This window comes from Pecten maximus, chromosome 9 (genome assembly GCF_902652985.1).
Source record: "Pecten maximus chromosome 9, xPecMax1.1, whole genome shotgun sequence".
Taxonomy (NCBI): domain Eukaryota; kingdom Metazoa; phylum Mollusca; class Bivalvia; order Pectinida; family Pectinidae; genus Pecten; species Pecten maximus.
The window spans coordinates 1,027,956-1,047,104 of record NC_047023.1 but is presented as its reverse complement, the minus strand read 5'-3'; the positions used below and the strand labels follow the sequence as shown (position 1 = coordinate 1,047,104).

At 36.3% G+C, this 19,149-nt stretch overlaps 2 protein-coding genes across 46 annotated transcripts in view; both read right to left on the bottom strand.

The window, feature by feature from the left end:
- Window positions 1-73: 73 nt before the first annotated feature.
- Window positions 74-3,368, bottom strand: LOC117334319 (multiple epidermal growth factor-like domains protein 6). 44 transcript variants are annotated; one of them, XR_004534086.1, is made up of 6 exons: window positions 2,267-3,368; window positions 1,818-2,188; window positions 1,453-1,693; window positions 1,276-1,321; window positions 641-888; window positions 74-601 (listed from the first exon to the last, which is right to left on the bottom strand). XR_004534086.1 is itself a non-coding variant. In XM_033893850.1 (5 exons), exons 1-5 carry the CDS (start codon window positions 2,353-2,355, stop codon window positions 467-469), a joined length of 960 nt encoding a protein of 319 aa, XP_033749741.1. In that variant the 5' UTR covers window positions 2,356-3,368; the 3' UTR covers window positions 74-466. The 44 variants fall into 44 exon arrangements, 8 of the variants coding, with proteins under 8 accessions (XP_033749741.1, XP_033749745.1, XP_033749742.1 ...); XR_004534087.1 differs by having other exon boundaries at window positions 74-464; XR_004534088.1 differs by having other exon boundaries at window positions 74-333.
- A 512-nt stretch (window positions 3,369-3,880) lies between these two features.
- Window positions 3,881-19,149, bottom strand: part of LOC117334621 (non-lysosomal glucosylceramidase-like) — a 32,480-nt gene continuing 17,211 nt past the window's right edge. For both annotated transcript variants that reach the window (XM_033894329.1, XM_033894330.1), the window contains 10 exons: window positions 18,948-19,073; window positions 17,630-17,802; window positions 17,067-17,171; window positions 14,453-14,560; window positions 12,183-12,334; window positions 11,517-11,623; window positions 10,904-11,046; window positions 10,275-10,387; window positions 8,773-8,964; window positions 3,881-7,583 (listed from right to left, as the gene is read on the bottom strand). In XM_033894329.1, coding sequence (XP_033750220.1) covers window positions 7,386-7,583; window positions 8,773-8,964; window positions 10,275-10,387; window positions 10,904-11,046; window positions 11,517-11,623; window positions 12,183-12,334; window positions 14,453-14,560; window positions 17,067-17,171; window positions 17,630-17,802; window positions 18,948-19,073 — 1,417 coding nt within the window. In that variant the 3' untranslated portion in view covers window positions 3,881-7,385. The remainder of the gene's footprint in view (window positions 7,584-8,772; window positions 8,965-10,274; window positions 10,388-10,903; window positions 11,047-11,516; window positions 11,624-12,182; window positions 12,335-14,452; window positions 14,561-17,066; window positions 17,172-17,629; window positions 17,803-18,947; window positions 19,074-19,149) is intronic.

Below are 19,149 nucleotides of genomic sequence, written 5' to 3'. Positions count from 1 at the left end.
TGTTATGCCCTTGTTACCAGTATTTAGTAGAATTTTATGTTGAATAAGTCCTAAAGAACACAAACAGAAATGATAGAGTTGATAATATTTTATTGTGTAGAAGATTTTCAAAACATTTTGTGCTTCACACTGAATACATGTTATACAACACAGAAAAAATACCACAAAATCTATTTTAACAATTCATTATTAGAATGTTTCTTAGATAAATGGTGACAAAAAATTACCATGAATTTTCAGTAGTTCTGGCAAAAAAGTCACACTTCCCTAGTGAATAAATCAGAAACCTTCATGGTGTCTGATGGACACAACACATGATAGGATACAGGAAACCTTCATGGTGTCTGATGGACATGACACATGATAGGATACAGGAAACCTTCATGGTGTCTGATGGACATGATAGGATACAGGAAACCTTTGTGGTGTCTGATGGACATGACACATGATAGGATACAGGAAACCTTCATGGTGTCTGATGGAGATGACACATGATAGGATACAGGAAACCTTCATGGTGTCTGATGGACATGACACATGATAGGATACAGGAACCTTCGTGGTGTCTGATGGAGATGACACATGATAGGATACAGGAAACCTTCGTGGTGTCTGATGGACATGATAGGATACAGGAAACCTTCATGGTGTCTGATGGACATGATAGGATACAGGAAACCTTCATGGTGTCTGATGGACATGATAGGATACAGGAAACCTTCATGGTGTCTGATGGACAAGATAGGATACAGGAAACCTTCCTGGTGTCTGATGGACACAACACATGATAGGATACAGGAAACCTTTGTGGTGTCTGATGGACATGATAGGATACAGGAAACCGTCATGGTGTCTGATGGACATGACACATGACAGGATACAGGAAACCTTCATGGTGTCTGATGGACACAACACATGATAGGATACAGGAAACCTTCATGGTGTCTGATGGACATGACACATGATAGGATACAGGAAACCTTCATGGTGTCTGATGGACATGATAGGATACAGGAAACCGTCATGGTGTCTGATGGACATGACACATGATAGGATACAGGAAACCTTCATGGTGTCAGATGGACATGACACATGATAGGATACAGGAAACCTTCATGGTGTCTGATGAGACATGATAGGATACAGGAAACCGTCATGGTGTCTGATGGACATGATAGGATGCAGGAAACCTTCATGGTGTCTGATGGACATGACACATGATAGGATACAGGAAACCTTCATGGTGTCTGATGGACATGATAGGATACAGGAAACCTTCATGGTGTCTGATGGACACAACACATGATAGGATACAGGAAACCTTCATGGTGTCTGATGGACATGATAGGATACAGGAAACCGTCATGGTGTCTGATGGACATGACACATGACAGGATACAGGAAACCTTCATGGTGTCTGATGGACACAACACATGATAGGATACAGGAAACCTCCATGGTGTCTGATGGACATGACACATGATAGGATACAGGAAACCTTCATGGTGTCTGATGGACATGATAGGATACAGGAAACCTTCATGGTGTCTGATGGACATGATAGGATACAGGGAACCTTCATGGTGTCTGATGGACATGATAGGATACAGGGAACCTTCATGGTGTCTGATGGACATGATAGGATACAGGAAACCTTCATGGTGTCTGATGGACATGATAGGATACAGGAAACCTCCATGGTGTCTGATGGACATGATAGGATACAGGAAACCGTCATGGTGTCTGATGGACATGATAGGATGCAGGAAACCTTCATGGTGTCTGATGGACATGACACATGATAGGATACAGGAAACCTTCATGGTGTCTGATGGACATGATAGGATACAGGAAACCTTCATGGTGTCTGATGGACACAACACATGATAGGATACAGGAAACCTTCATGGTGTCTGATGGACATGATAGGATACAGGAAACCTTCATGGTGTCTGATGGACATGATAGGATACAGGAAACCTCCATGGTGTCTGATGGACACGACACATGATAGGATACAGGAACCTTCATGGTGTCCGATGGACATGATAGGATACAGGAAACCTTCATGGTGTCTGATGGACATGATAGGATACAGGAAACCTTCATGGTGTCTGATGGACATGATAGGATACAGGAAACCTTCATGGTGTCTGATGGAGATGACACATGATAGGATACAGGAAACCTTCATGGTGTCTGATGGACATGATAGGATACAGGAAACCTTCATGGTTTCTGATGGACATGATAGGATACAGGAAACCTTTGTGGTGTCTGATGGAGATGACACATGATAGGATACAGGAAACCTTCCTGGTGTCTGATGGCCCTGTATACAAGATCGAGGCACATGGTCTTTAAGTATGCTGCAGTCTTCAAAGTTCTTAGAACTCCTCCAAGGTTACAGTCTATGTCTTCAGATTTTATTTCACAGTTGTAGTGTCACAGTAACATATAAATGTCTATTACAAAAAAAAAATTTAAAAAAATGAGAAAACGTCATCAGCATTCAATCTTTCAAAATGGACATGTGTAGATATTAAAATGTTTTCTGCAGACTTTTTTCAGCAACAATTCAGTAACAAATGTTATTAGTAGAGTTATTGCAATTATAAACAAAGACCACAAACACATACAAGGTGTACGGAGTCATATATAACATACACTAGTGTACGACATTAAATATTCAGCACTGCATAGTGACGAGATGTGATACATTTAGAGCTGCACTCGATGTGTTGGAATGGAGTGTCATTATAGTATAGAATATTATTATTACATGAATATGACAAAGTAACACTGCTAGAATCGTACAGGACTGTTACAGATTATTAAACTCACTGGAATATAATCAATTAAGAATTAAACCAAATCAAGCTGTCCATCAACACACTCAATTTTCTGTAACCCCCCCCAAAAAAAAAATGTCATTGCAGTTGATGGACAATTCTCAAGGGAATCAATAAATTTGCATTATTTTTCTGAATTTGAATTTTATACAAAATTGATTTCAAAACAACAGATTCCATCTTGGTGCCTTCCATTGAATGCTTGGTTTAGTATATATTGTTTAAATCGTATCAACAGCTAAGGTTTTTTAAGGATGGCCTCCCCTGTGAGCGAGATTCATGTGTGTTTTTGGAGGCTGCGGTATGTTTGTGGTGGTCTCCTTGTGAAAGTGAGGAAATTATACCGACTTTATAGTGCTACCTCACTGAAGCATACTGCCAAAGACATCCTGCAGAGTCACATTATACTATATAAGAATGGGGGAACCAGTCGTTTCACTCCTAACATGCTGACAGACAAACAGGAGTATGTAACAATCGTCTTTATAGACTCTTTATAGACTCCTGGTACATCTCTCCCCCCCCCCCCCCCCCCCCCCCCCCCCCCAACAGCAATACAAAGTCCCCTGCCTGAGCTAGAAGTGCACCTATTTATTTCCTATTTTTTTTTAAATGTTTTTTCGAGAAAAAAAATGTGGGATGCACAACTACATGTTATACTGATCATGTATACCAAGTTTATAAGGAGTTGTCTGGACAACTATTGCGTGACAGACATATAGACAGACGGAGGGTAAACCTAAAGTCCCCCTGTTTTTCAAACGGCAGGGGACTAATAATTCTTCACAAATGGACTGTGGATGAAGGGAGATTTGAAGATCCCACCATCTGATGATGGTGGGCTAATAAGGAGGTTGTCATTGCATAAATGATCTTTTATAATGGAACCTTTATCTCTAAAACAGCTTTGTTTTACAAACTTTGGAATCTGGTTGATTTGGAAAGGTTTGCTTTACACACTCAAATCTATGGACGGAACTGGAGTTAAATTAATAAAGGAATGTTTTTTCCAGTGATAATTTATTTTATGCACCAGGAATATGTAACACAGTACAGCCATCATTTTGACAATTACACACCAAAATGACCCTAGTTGTCGATGGGCCGTAAAACAAACAAACACACCACCAATGCCGTCCAGAATCCGCACCCAACATCTCTTTCACAAAGTCCACTCTAATTTTTATCACATGTATTTAATTTGTAGGAAGGAATAGCCATACACATGACAATACAGGACTATTATTATAATGTTTGAGCAAAAAATATAACAATAAAACTGCACCAAACATTTCACATATTTATAAGTATACATATAGATATTAAAAATAAAGAGTAAAACTGTATTTCCTCCTATCCATTTTAGTCTGATTTAAGAAATGATAAAAATACAATCTAAAATAAAAAGAACACAAAAACTAAATTTTGCCTATATTTAGACTTATATATATTGTCATATATAGAAGTAATTAAAGGACTATTTAATGGTAATGACGACCTTGACCTTTCACCTTGAGATAAACCCATCTAAAGTTCTATAACGTTCATATACATTGTAGCAGAGGTGACCTTGACCTTCGAACCCTGAATTCTCATCTAAAGTTCTATAACTTTCATATTGCAGAGGTGACCTTGACCTTTGAACCCTGAGCCAATTTATGGTATTCTCGTGATAGCTCTATAACTGCAATTAGCAGAGGTGACTTTGACCTTTGAACCCTGAGACAAAAACCCATTTGAGGTATTCTCATCTTCAGCTCTATATATAGCTACATTGTACATGTAGTAATGGTGATCTTGACCTCGAGTCCCTGAGACACAAAACTATCGGACATATATATTCTCATCCTTATACAGCTCTATCACTACAATCTAACCATATGTTAGTTTCCAGATTCTTGTTACTGATAACATTGTAGTGTAGAATGTCTCTGAAAAGAAGTTTGCTCAGTCAAAAAAAAAAAAAAAAAAAAAACCTTAAATGCACGATAACAATTGCAAAATGACAATACAAAAGTCCTGATATATGTGTGTTAGTATAGTTAGTATATTATATATTAAGTAGGGCTAATGTATATTGAACCAGAGAACATATTTCTACTCATCAATATCTACAAACACCTAAGTATGAACAAAAGTTATCTGGGTCATATCTCAACCAAAACTCAGCTGTATAGACACAAATAAAATTTACATCACGTGATGTTTAAACTCTAAAAGCTATCTTATTATGCTGGAGGTAATAAACATCTTACCAGTATTATAGCTGAACACAAATATATTAATATGTAATATGTAAATTCCTGATGAAATATATTCTTCATTTTTGAATGAAATATAAAAGTTTCAATTGTAAATCACACAGAAAAGCAAACACTACATTTGTACGTTACTGAATATATTCTCTGGAACACTTCCCCTAATGTGTGTTTTATAAATAATCACAATTAACACTTCTATTTAATGTGAATGTAATCATGTAAATTTTAGTTAAATCTCTCTGCAAATTAAAAAAAAAAACCATAACAATGTCCAGTTTGGACAAAACTGGACAGAACAGGAGATAACCTCAAAATAGCACTACAGTATAGTATGTGTCAACAAATAAACTAAATAAACAAATAGACTAAAGTATAAATATATAGAAAGAATCATAACTAAATGGATTTCATTTTGTTTAAATTTAAGGGTGTACTGCAAAAAATTATTTTTTTCGAAAATTTACACACATTCTTGAAAAACAAATTGATGAACCACCTTTATACTACAGTACTGAACGGCAATACACCCTTACTTTAAAGTCTTTTGGAATTAAGCTCTCATTTGGTAATAAGGCCTCCCTCAACTTTCCAATTTTGGTTTGAAAATCTAATATGTCGTATGAAAGTTGACCTGAAGGTAAAATGCATATTAAATTAAAATCAAAATTGTTGATTTCTTTACTTTTATGAAAAAAGGATACATTCAATTTTGATTATACCAAATTAACTGACTTAGATGTGAAGGTCACGTCAACATAAAGGTGTCAAATTATAAGTTATATTAGACCTTACACTCCGCCAAAAGTGAAAGCTGAAATATCTGGGTAACGGTAATTTATTCACTCATTACAAGTAGCTGGTGGCAGAGAATAATAGAAAGAAGCTATAAGGTAGAAAGAAAAAGAGTACATATATATATATATATATATCCTGAAAGTGGTCTGGAGTAGGAAGAAACTTGAAGACCTCCCGGAAAAAACAACATGGCCGGTTATGTTCGCTTTCCATATTATACCAAGATACTGACCATGATACCATGATTCTGACCAAAATAATAATAAAAAAAACCCCAACTTTATCTAATGCTGTTTACAATGTCAACAATCAACACAAGCTCTCTGGAGCTCCGTCACAGTTAACACTACTCCCAGTACGGATAATTCATCCTTAACAATTTTAATGTCGCTAATTCTAGACATGCTTACAGCTCACATCAACAGCCTTTTATAATTTTACATTGCACATTTTCCTTGTTTAGGTAAACAGTTTCTATCTAGGTGTAAAACATTTGTACAACACAGATCTGACAAATCATTAGTATGTTTGCATCGCATCTGACTTTGGTACATGTACATATTTAGACATCAATAAGGTTAATTTCTGTTATAGTTACATATTAAGTGATTTTGCATTGATTGTTTTCATCTTTCACTCCATGTTTATTTAAATACATGTATTGCAGATTATTTGATATGAAACAAAACAAACAAGTTGTGTCTATAACATTCAAGGCACAAGAACAAATTCAGCACAGTGAGACTCTCAGCTTTAAATTTTAGTTTTTCAACATTTGAATACAAGGAGGGGTGTCATCAAAGTCATAGTTATGAAGCATGGTGAAGTATTCCAGATTTTATGCCTCGACACCTACTGCTGTCTTAACATAATTGTCTGTTTCTGTAGAAATTCTAGATAAGAAAATGTTGTTTTTTAACATAGATATCACTACAATGTGACACAATATAACATAAAAACGTTTTCTGTAATGGACCCCCCATAACAAGGTGTTCACGAACATGTTTTTATTTCTATAACCTCAGTATTAATGATCCTAATTAAAACTCTATGTAGACAATGTTAACAATAATCACAATTAATTCTAGTATATCAGATATGTCAGTCAGAGAGAGGGGGAAGGGATTAGGTACAAAGTCTATATGTACAACTTGTAGGTGCTTGAGTGCAGTCATGAAGAATTCCCCCTCCTTAACCCCTCAACCCACAAATATTGAGATATATGTATGGAATCACAACAGTTAGCAGTAACAACCCTCGAGAATGCCTTAAAGAATCTTACACAATCAAAAGTGAGGTATAACTGCAGTATTGATAATAATATTGTAAATTACGAAATTTGTAAACCACAGGACTATTAGACATATAACGTAAAACCTTATTTAGGTGACTGGACCAATGTCCACCAATTATTTGATATTTGTTAGTGATTGAACTCCATCACTTTGACCCTTGGTCAATCTAGATTGCTTTGTCATCAACTGGACAGGAGTTGTGGCTGGAATTTCTCGAGTGCCCACTGCATTGACCAGATAGCCAGTGGCCTCATGTAGCCGAGGGATCGGTAGTGCTTGTCCATCATGTAGGCTTCAGGTGTTTGGAACGCCAGGCCATACCACTCCCAGCAAACATGGTAGGCTCCCCAAGCCGTCTGGAATCCCTCGTCTATCATCCCCTGTTAATCGGAAAATACTTGTCGTCAACTTAAGGAGTCCAACAATAGATGTGCAATCAGAAAAATAGAAAAGGTTGAATACGTACAAATACACTTTAATACATAATTTCATGTGTAGTAGGAAGAAGAACCATCAGAAAACAAGGATACTGAGTATTGCTAAATCAATATATGTGCCCTACTGGCCCACGTCAGCTATTACACTGACAGTAACGATTTTTAAGGAAAATTAGATTTTCTAAAAATAGTAACGGTGAACTTGATCTTGATTTAACAACCCTGAAACTGGAACTTTTCTGAGATCTTATTGTCACATCTGATTGCGTGAAGTTTGATAAAAAACCTTCAAGGAATGAAGCCGCTAGAGTGATGTGATCCTCAGTATTACGTACGTACAAGGCAGACAGAGAGGAAACCAAGTCCCTACCAGTTTCACAGATAGAGGAATATGTAAGAGTCGGCGCGAAAATGATGATGTTATGTTATTGTGAGCAGCGTCATATAGCGTGTGCCAGTTGTCTTTATCCCCCATCTGAGTTCGATTTATCTTTTCCCTAGCGGGATCAACCTGTGAAGTATGTGAGGAGTATTAACGACTAAAATATCAACACATCAACATTTGTACTGGCTCCCAAACTAAGTAAAAAACAACCCAGCATTCCTCGACTCTTACACAAGGCCGTACTCAAACCTAGCTACCTGTTGTATCATACTGGCTCCTAGACGGACTGGCCAAGAAATCCTCAATCTCTATGTCACCTACACAAGGTCGTACACAAACCTACCTGTTGTATCATACTGGCTCCTAGACGGACTGGCCAAGAAATCCTCAATCTCTATGTCACCTACACAAGGTCGTGCACAAACCTACCTGTTGTATCATACTGGCCCCCAGACTGTAAGTGACGCCGACCCAGAACTCTTCAGATTCCTCGTGACCTTCACAAGGTCGTACACAAGGTCGTACACAAACCTACCTGTTGTATCATACTGGCCCCCAGACTGTAAGTGACGCCGACCCAGAACTCTTCAGATTCCTCGTGACCTTCACAAGGTCGTACACAAGGTCGTACACAAACCTACCTGTTGTATCATACTGGCCCCCAGACTGTAAGTGACGCCGACCCAGAACTCTTCAGATTCCTCGTGACCTTCACAAGGTCGTACATAAGGTCGTACACAAACCTACCTGTTGTATCATACTGGCCCCCAGACTGTAAGTGACGCCGACCCAGAATTCCTCAGACTGACAGCTGGTAATGTCCTGGCCGCCATCAGGCCGTGCTCCGTTTATGGCCCCCATGTTTCCTTTGCCAAATCCCTTCACGTTGAACTTGTACACGGTCTCTAATGCACTCTTTACATGGTCGTCTGGGAATATCTGCACACGTAACATACCAGGTCATACATTATGTTAACTAATAAGTCATAAAAGTTTTATTGTAGTAGGATATTTGTATGGTTTAAAGTAGGATATTTGTATGGTTTAAAGTAGGACATTTGTATGGTTTAAAGTAGGACATTTGTATGGTTTAAAGTAGGACATTTGTATGGTTTAAAGTAGGACATTTGTATGGTTTAAAGTAGGACTTTTGTATGGTTTAAAGTAGGACTTTTGTATGGTTTAAAGTAGGACTTTTGTATGGTTTAAAGTAGGACATTTGTATGGTTTAAAGTAGGACATTTGTATGGTTTAAAGTAGGATATTTGTATGGTTTAAAGGATATTTGTATGGTTTAAAGTAGGACATTTGTATGGTTTAAAGTAGGACATTTGTATGGTTTAAAGTAGGACATTTGTATGGTTTAAAGTAGGACTTTTGTATGGTTTAAAGTAGGACATTTGTATGGTTTAAAGTAGGACATTTGTATGGTTTAAAGGATATTTGTATGGTTTAAAGTAGGACATTTGTATGGTTTAAAGTAGGACATTTGTATGGTTTAAAGTAGGACATTTGTATGGTTTAAAGTAGGACATTTGTATGGTTTAAAGGACATTTGTATGGTTTAAAGTAGGACATTTGTATGGTTTAAAGTAGGACTTTTGTATGGTTTAAAGTAGGACATTTGTATGGTTTAAAGTAGGACTTTTGTATGGTTTAAAGGACATTTGTATGGTTTAAAGTAGGACATTTGTATGGTTTAAAGTAGGACATTTGTATGGTTTAAAGTAGGACATTTGTATGGTTTAAAGTAGGACATTTGTATGGTTTAAAGGACATTTGTATGGTTTAAAGTAGGACATTTGTATGGTTTAAAGTAGGACATTTGTATGGTTTAAAGGACATTTGTATGGTTTAAAGTAGGACTTTTGTATGGTTTAAAGTAGGACATTTGTATGGTTTAAAGTAGGGTTTAAAGTAGGACATTTGTATGGTTTAAAGTAGGACATTTGTATGGTTTAAAGGACATTTGTATGGTTTAAAGTAGGACATTTGTATGGTTTAAAGTAGGACATTTGTATGGTTTAAAGTAGGACATTTGTATGGTTTGAAGTAGGACATTTGAACGGTTTGGAGTATAGAACACATACTTCATTGACACAGAACTAATATCATTATCAATTAATTCTTTATCAAAAGTGAAAACAAAATTTTAAGTAACAAATTACCCAATTTTCAAATTTGTGTTAAAACTTCTAGAAGTCAGTAGTTAACAAATCAACTTGCTGTTCCAGCTTATAAGTACGTACCGAACCGTCGGCCAGGCCAGAGGCCTTCAGGAACCAGTAGCCTGCCAACTGGTCGGACATGATACTGTCATGGTGTCCACCGCTAGGATTACTGTCATAATTGTAGTACTTGCCTGGCCAATCACAAGGACAGAAATTATCATGTGATTACTTCATGTGGTTACATATTCTGCTACTTATTCTAGGTCAAAAGCTGTATAGGAGTATAGTTGTGATGTATACAAAAATTTGACCAATCAACAATCCAATCAACAACCTCTGATAAGTTACCATGACAACAGTTTTAATATTAAGTATTAACATAGAATATTAATATTGAAGAATTAGTAATCACAGCCTTCTACTAAACTGGATTCTAATAAACGAGCATCGATGTTCATTAAAAAAGGGTTTCCTATAATAATAATTACATTTCAACATTCATTTTATTTTGACGCCTAACTTTCCTTTCAGATTTTCACATTTTCTTACATCACTGACAAGTCCTGCCGTATGAAGCAGTTTAATATTAATCCCCTAGACTATATAACCACCATCAGTATGTACCGGGCGGCAGACAAATTGACTCATACATTGTAATCCACACTTTACACTTTGTTACCAGGGTTATAAAAAGCAAGCCTTCTCACCATTCCAGACCTTGGCTTCAAACGAGACTTTGCCTTTGTCGAGGATTTCAGTGTATTTCTTCACATCGTCTTCATTTCCAAGGACTTTTCCCATCTCTATCATCATTCTGAGGGCAGCTAGCCACATCCCTCCACAGTAGGCACTGAATAACACAATAACACAGCCGTAAATCATAAATCAGAATTATTATATACAAGTGGAAATTTAATTTAATCTGGTACATGTGTAAAACAAAGAAAAAGTTCAACTTTCTCAGTTTGAATAATTTTCTTGCTGGTTCTTTTTGACAGAAATAAAGTAGGTTAAAACCTTATGGAATTTAAAGTTTAACCATCATTGCCTGGATATAGTGTCATATTATTGCAAATCATCTGTAACACAATCATAAAGTGTATCTTGATAGAAAATAATCAATATTTTTATCAAGAAATATAATTACATTCACAGCAAAATGAAAGATCAATACTCTGTCAAAGGAAATGACTCAAGAAAACTACAGTATAACTGTAACAGTATAATCCCTGTTGTAATGATCTGAAATGAAAATCTTTTTGTGATTAAAACTAAATGGTTTCCTTCACCTAAAACATAAACAAGTACTACAACACTGACCTGGCTCCAGTCATTGACCAGGCGTCAAATGTTTGGTCAGCAAATCCACTGTTTTCTATTAGGCCATCCCCATCTGTATCCCATTTCTGGGCGATCTCCATCACAGTCTAAAAAACAATATAATACGATATGTACATAATCCAACAACATACAATCTTTTTGTCCAATACTCCATCATGAACCTAGCATCAACAATTTGGTCAGCAAATCAGCTGGGATCAGTTATAAGCAAACTGATGTTTAAGTTATACTCTATAAACAACTTCCATATTGTTTCAGCTATAAAAAAAACTTTTGATATTATTTCAATTACAAACAACTTCCATATTGTTTCATTAATAAACAACTTCCTTATTATTTCAGTAATAAACAACTTCCATATTGTTTCAGAAATAAACAACTTCCATATTGTTTCAGTTATAAACAACTTCCATATTGTTTCAGAAATAAAGAGCTTCCATATTGTTTCAGTTATAAACAACTTCCATATTGTTTCAGTTATAAACAACTTCTATATTGTTTCAGAAATAAACAGCTTACATATTATTTCAAACAACTTCCATAAACAAATTATTGTTTCAGTAATTAACAACTTCTATATTGTTTCAGTAATTAACAACTTCTATATTGTTTCAGTAATTAACAACTTCTATATTGTTTCAGTACCTTTGCCACAGGGTACATGGTCTCGAGGTAATCTTTATCCTTGGTCGCGCTGAAGTCACGGTAAGTTTGGAGGACAAACTTCAGGTTGAGATCTTTCCACTCACATGTTGGGTGGATAATGTAGGCATTCAGACAAGCCCATGGCTCATCCTCTGTAAAGGAAAAGAAGTGATGATTAATTCAAAGATTTAAAATAATTCTGTTGAAGTAAATGAAATATTATTTAACAAAATAATGAACGCCTAACAGTTTGTAATTAGTACTCATTTACCTACTAACAAGAGATCCCAGAGGGATCTTGGCGCCCACCATTGAATGATCTTCATAGGTTCCATGTCAGATTGATCTTTTCTCTACTTTTCCCTTCATTTTACTAATCTGTGCAAATTGAGACATCCCTCCAGTACTTTTCAAACAAGGGAATCCTAGCTATATAAGAAATTTGAGATTTAACGATAATGGCTGTTTGTTTGCCAGGTTGTTTTCAGGACAGACTGGTCCAAAAATGCAATAAAAGGGACCAAGGGGAACCTACTTATGAAATTTGAGAAAGATCCATTCAGTACTATGAGAAATAGAGATAACAAACTTCAATTGTCAAAATTCAAGATGGCGGCCTGTCGGCCATATTGTTTTCCAATTGATCTCAAAATGCAATAAGCATAACGAGGCACCAAGGGGAACCTCCATATGAAATTTGAGAAAGATCCATTCAGTACTTTCTCAGAAATAGTGATAACAAACTTCAATTGTCAAAATCCAAGATGGCTGCATGTCGGCCATGTTGTTTTCAGATTGGTCTCAAAACGCAATATGCATAACTAGGCACCAAGGGAAACCTACATATGAAATTTGAGAAAGATCCCTTAAATACTTTCTCAGAAATAGCGATAACAAACTTCAATTGTCAAAATCCAAGATGGCTGCATGTCGGCCATGTTGTTTTCAGATTGGTCTAAAACGCAATATGCATAACTAGGCACCAAGGGAAACTTACATATATGAAATTTGAGAAAGATCCCTTAAATACTTTCTCAGAAATAGTGATAACAAACTTCAATTGTCAAAATCCAAGATGGCTGCCTGTCGGCCATGTTGTTTTCAGATTTGTCTCAAAACACAATATGCATAACTAAGCACCAAGGGAAACCTACATATGAAATTTCAGAAAGATCCATTCAGTACATTCTCAGAAATAGCGATAACAAACTTCAATTGTCAAAATCCAAGATGGCTGCCTGTCGGCCATGTTGTTTTCGAATTGGTCTTAAAACGCAATATGCATAACTAGGCACCAAGGGAAACCTACATATGAAATTTGAGAAAGATCCCTTCATTACTTTCTCAGAAATAGCGATAACAAACTTCAATTGTCAAAATCCAAGATGGCTGCCTGTCGGCCATGTTGTTATCCGATTGGTCTCAAAACTCGATATGCATAATTAGGCACCAAGGGGAACCTTCATATGAAATTTGAGAAAGATCCCTCAAAACTTTCTCAGAAATAGCGATAACAAACTTCAATTGTCAAAATCCAAGATGGCTGCCTGTCGGCCATGTTGTTTTCCGATTGGTCTCAAAACGCAATATGCATAACTAGGCACCAAGGGGAACCTACATATGAAATTTGAGAAAGATCCCTTCAGTACTTTCTGAGAAATAGCGATAACAAGAATTGTTTACGGACGGAGGGACGGACGGAGGGACGGACGGACGGACGACGGACCACGGACGCAGGGCGATTTGAATAGCCCACCATCTGATGATGGTGGGCTAAAAATGTATTAAAAGTATTTAACTATCTAATTACACTTTATAAGTTAATTGATACTAAATATTTAGAATGTTTTAGTGTAATTACTTAATATTACACTAGATAAATTATTTGAATTTTTTTTTTCAATAACTGCAGTGATAGTGTGTAACCTATACAGACGAGTACATTAACATCATGATTTTTTTATTGCAAATTTTATGGACAGTTTAATCACATTCTACAGATGAATTGTTTACTGTTGTACAACGGAATCAAAACCTACTTATAGTCGCTAAAAAATATTGATAAGAGAATATTTGATAATTATGTGTAACAAATATATGCGATACCATTTTGTCTGTAGATTTTGCTCAAAGGGAGACAACTCCTAGGAGTCTCAACATAAACAGAATAAATTCTCTCTAAAGCGGCCCCTGAGTAATCTGGAACCCTGTGTTTGTGGACAAGTCAACTCTATTTGTTAAATCACAGACAGCAGTCTAGATACACTAACCTGGATCTCCAATATCATGTGGTACAGATTTGCCCTTTTTCTTGATTCCTCGCATTCCTTCCATACAGAACTGGATAGGTGTGGCATCCTCTGACATCACAGCTTTAGCTAGAAATTAAAGACACTTATAACTAGAACAATCTCTAAAAACCCTTCCATACCAATTATTAGCTCATTTGGACAATATTGCAATCTTGACCAATCAGAAGCCTCCATTATGTCTCCATAGTATCAGTTCCGGAATCCCCTGATGTCATTATAATGTATAGCCTTTGATAAATAACACCAGCTGACTGAGTTTGAACAAGGTCTGTTTCACTTAATAGTGGCTCATACTGTGTACAAGTCTAGCTCACATTGTAATGCATCCATGTCCTTTGACCTTTTACCCTGTGACCTCTGAAGCTTTTCAGAAGTGTCTACAATACTACAATGTCCATGTGTATACAAAATACTGTTTCCAAGAACACACAACATTGTGCCTAATTCAGTAACATGGTTTACTCTTGTCATACTGTAGATATGAGGCTTACCAATGTCATACTGTATATATGAGGTTTACCAATGTCATACTGTAGATATGAGGTTTACCAATGTCATAATGTAGATATGAGGCTTACCAATGTCATACTGTAGATATGAGGTTTACCAATGTCATACTGTAGATATGAGGTTTATCAATGTCATACTGTAGATATGAGGTTTACCAATGTCATACTGTAGATATGAGGTTTACCAATGTCATACTGTAGATATGAGGTTTACCAATGTCATACTGTAGACATGGTCCTTACTAATGTCATACTGTAGATATGAGGTTTACCAATGTCATACTGTAGATATCTACCTTACCGATGTCATACTGTAGATATGAGGCTTACCAATGTCATACTGTAGTTATGAGGTTTACCAATGTCATACTGTAGATATGAGGTTTACCAATGTCATACTGTAGATATGAGGTTTACCAATGTCATACTGTAGATATGAGGCTTACCAATGTCATACTGTAGTTATGAGGTTTACCAATGTCATACTGTAGATATGAGGTTTACCAATGTCATACTGTAGATATGAGGTTTACCAATGTCATACTGTAGATATGAGGCTTACCAATGTCATACTGTAGATATCTACCTTACCAATGTCATACTGTAGATATGAGGTTTACCAATATCATACTGTAGATATGAGGCTTACCAATGTCATACTGTATATATGAGGTTTACCAATGTCATACTGTAGATATGAGGCTTACCAATGTCATACAGTAGACATGGTCCTTACCAATGTCATACTGTAGATATGAGGTTTACCAATGTCATACTGTAGATATGAGGTTTACCAATGTCATACTGTAGATATGAGGCTTACCAATGTCATACTGTAGATATCTACCTTACCAATGTCATACTGTAGATATGAGGTTTACCAATGTCATACCGTAGATATGAGGCTTACCAATGTCATACTGTAGATATGAGGTTTACCAATGTCATACTGTAGATATGGTCCTTACCAATGTCATACTGTAGATATGAGGCTTACCAATGTCATACTGTATATATGGTCCTTACCAATGTCATACTGTAGATATGAGGTTTACCAATGTCATACTGTAGATATGGTCCTTACCGATGTCATACTGTAGATATGAGGCTTACCAATGTCATACTGTAGATATGAGGCTTACCAATGTCATACTGTAGATATGAGGCTTACCAATGTCATACTGTAGATATGAGGCTTACCAATGTCATACTGTAGATATGAGGTTTACCAATGTCATACTGTAGCTATGAGGTTTACCAATGTCATACTGTAGATATGGTCCTTACCAATGTCATACTGTAGATATGAGGCTTACCAATGTCATACTGTAGATATGAGGCTTACCAATGTCATACTGTAGATATGAGGCTTACCAATGTCATACTGTAGATATGAGGCTTACCAATGTCATACTGTAGATATGATGTTTACCAATGTCATACTGTAGCTATGAGGTTTACCAATGTCATACTGTAGATATGGTCCTTACCAATGTCATACTGTAGATATGAGGTTTACCAATGTCATACTGCAGATATGAGGTTTATCAATGTCATACTGTAGATATGAGGCTTACCAATGTCATACTGTAGATATGAGGCTTACCAATGTCATTCTGTAGATATGAGGTTTACCAATGTCATACTGTAGATATGAGGTTTATCAATGTCATACTGTAGATATGAGGTTTACCAATGTCTTACTGTAGATATCTACCTTACCAATGTCATACTGTAGATATGAGGTTTACCAATGTCATACTGTAGATATGAGGTTTACCAATGTCATACTGTAGATATGAGTCTTACCAATGTCATACTGTAGATATGAGGCTTACCAATGTCATACTGTAGATATGAGGTTTACCAATGTCATACTGTAGATATGAGGCTTACCAATGTCATACTGTAGATATCTACCTTACCAATGTCATACTGTAGATATGAGGTTTACCAATGTCATACTGTAGATATGGTCCTTACCAATGTCATACTGTAGATATGAGGTTTACCAATGTCATACTGTAGATATGAGGTTTACCAATGTCATTCATGAGCCTTACCAATGTCATACTGAAGGGAGAGCTGTATCTTTGGCCAGAGCATGATGAGTGAGAAGGAGGCGTAGTGGTGGACGTCATACGTGTTGTACATCCTGTACTCATGACCTACAAAACAGTTGAAGGAAATTGATTAAGAGCACTCTATAGTAATTGGCTGATGATGATCAGACAAGTCTAATCAACAACTTGTTGAGAATTTTTGATGCTGATACTTGTCTGAATTGATCAATGGTATATTAAGGAAAATCGTGAAAAGTGTTCCTCATTTGTTTATCTCAAATCGACAGACAATGAAAAATAAGTGACATATAAAAAGCTACTAATACGAGTTTCCACAAAGTCATAGTTTAGTTGTGTATCAGAAAAATAAAAAATGTCTGCAAAAGTGAATGTCAAATATCACAGTTATAGGAACTAGTATGTGTGTTTGTGTCCCCTGCAGATTTTTCAAATGTCCACTTTGATTGTTCAATCATTATTTTGTCCTTGTAATTTGAACAAGTGTTTGTCTAATTTTGTTTGAAGAGAGGAAACTTTCATTAGAGCTAACAGTCAGGCCTCACCTTCCAAGTAGGCGAACTTGCTGTATTCCTGGATGACTGAGGCTTCACCAGTGTCCCTGTTGATACTCAGTTCTCCATTCTTCATCTCGAGAGGGTCGGCCCAGATCGTGCCTCCATCACTCACATAGTACAGTTCATTAAATAACGCAGACTTATACCAAGCTGGCAGATTGCTAGTAAATTTACGACAAAAATATCTTATTAGGCTTTTATTGAGCCAGAGTGTGTTAGGAAAGTTAATTATAGGGTTGTCAGAAACTGTACATTTACATGTATATACATTACGGTATGAAAGAAAAGCAGCAACTCCAGAGTCCAGGTTTGCTGCTCTTCTGTCATACCTTAACTCTTTCAGTACCGTTGTCGACTATAGTCGACATAAAAATGTGCTCCCTCTTCCCCGTTGTCGACTATAGTCGACATAAAAATGTGCTCTGTCCTCCCCGCTGTCGACTTTAGTCGACGTTTTTAAAGTGTTGATTTGTTGACAGCATCAACCGATAAATGCAATTACCAAATGCAATGATTTATAAAATGTGTTCAAAGTTTTTAAAACAAACACTTTGGTTGTTAAATAATTTTTATTTCGTTTGTTTTACGTGTTTTTTCGGTAGAGTAATAGTTGATCTTTTCTCAATATGTTCTTAATGTAAACAATATGGCGGCTTGCTACATTTGCATTTTAGATATCAGAGTCTAGGACGTTTCAGAGTGATAAATCTGATCTAGATATTATTTTGTTAAATATTTCTTAATCATGTACAAAGATAACACTAACCTTTCTGTTTCTATATGAAAATAACAACACACCAAAAATGCACATGTAGTCTGTCATTTTGTTAAAACTTCCGGGGGCGAGCCTAATAACTACTTCCGGTACGGAATCAGGAAAGAACACAAAGTACGGAAAGAGTTAATTTATCTACTTTTTATGAGCACCCTGCATACCATTGGTATCCTCCTGAGACCTAGAAGACAAACTTTTTCCTAAACTACACTGAATGGACGTTGGTTCTGTGGGGATTTCCTCCCCTTAATGTATATACATTGTATATATGATATCCATGCACACATTTTAGTCCTATATATATAGCGATACTTATAGATAAATATCTGTAAAATATGGAAATCGCTGTCTGTCTCATATGTAAATGTGCATCAAAATGAATACAGCCTTGTCAGGTTGGTGGCTAAGGCAGGTTTGACTGTACATGTAATCATTCTGATTCTGAGAAACAAAATAAATAATGAAAAAAACAACATGTAATTTACAATTATTATCAACAGGATTCTGCATTATACATTTCAGCTAGTGTACCTATTTTGTAGGATGGGGTTCTGCCAGGCCTCTATCTTCTGTTCCCAGGCCGGGTAGTTTTCTAAAGCGTAGCTACACATACGAGGGCAAGCATCCTTCTTATACCCAAACCAGCGACCATACCGTCTGAAAAATAGCAATGTCATCATATAGTGTCATTTGTATCAACTTCCTGTACGTTATAAAGTGTCATTTGTATCAA

Coding starts and splice junctions, on each gene's coding strand:
- LOC117334319 (XM_033893849.1), bottom strand. CDS start 2,355: ATGTGCCTCGATCTTGTATACAGGGCCATCAGACACCAGGAAGGTTTC. Junction 1,694..1,817: donor GTCCATCAGACACCATGAAG/GTTTCCTGTATC, acceptor GACACCATGGAG/GTTTCCTGTATCCTATCATG. Junction 719..1,406: donor GTCCATCAGACACCATGAAG/GTTTCCTGTATC, acceptor GACACCATGAAG/GTTTCCTGTATCCTATCATG.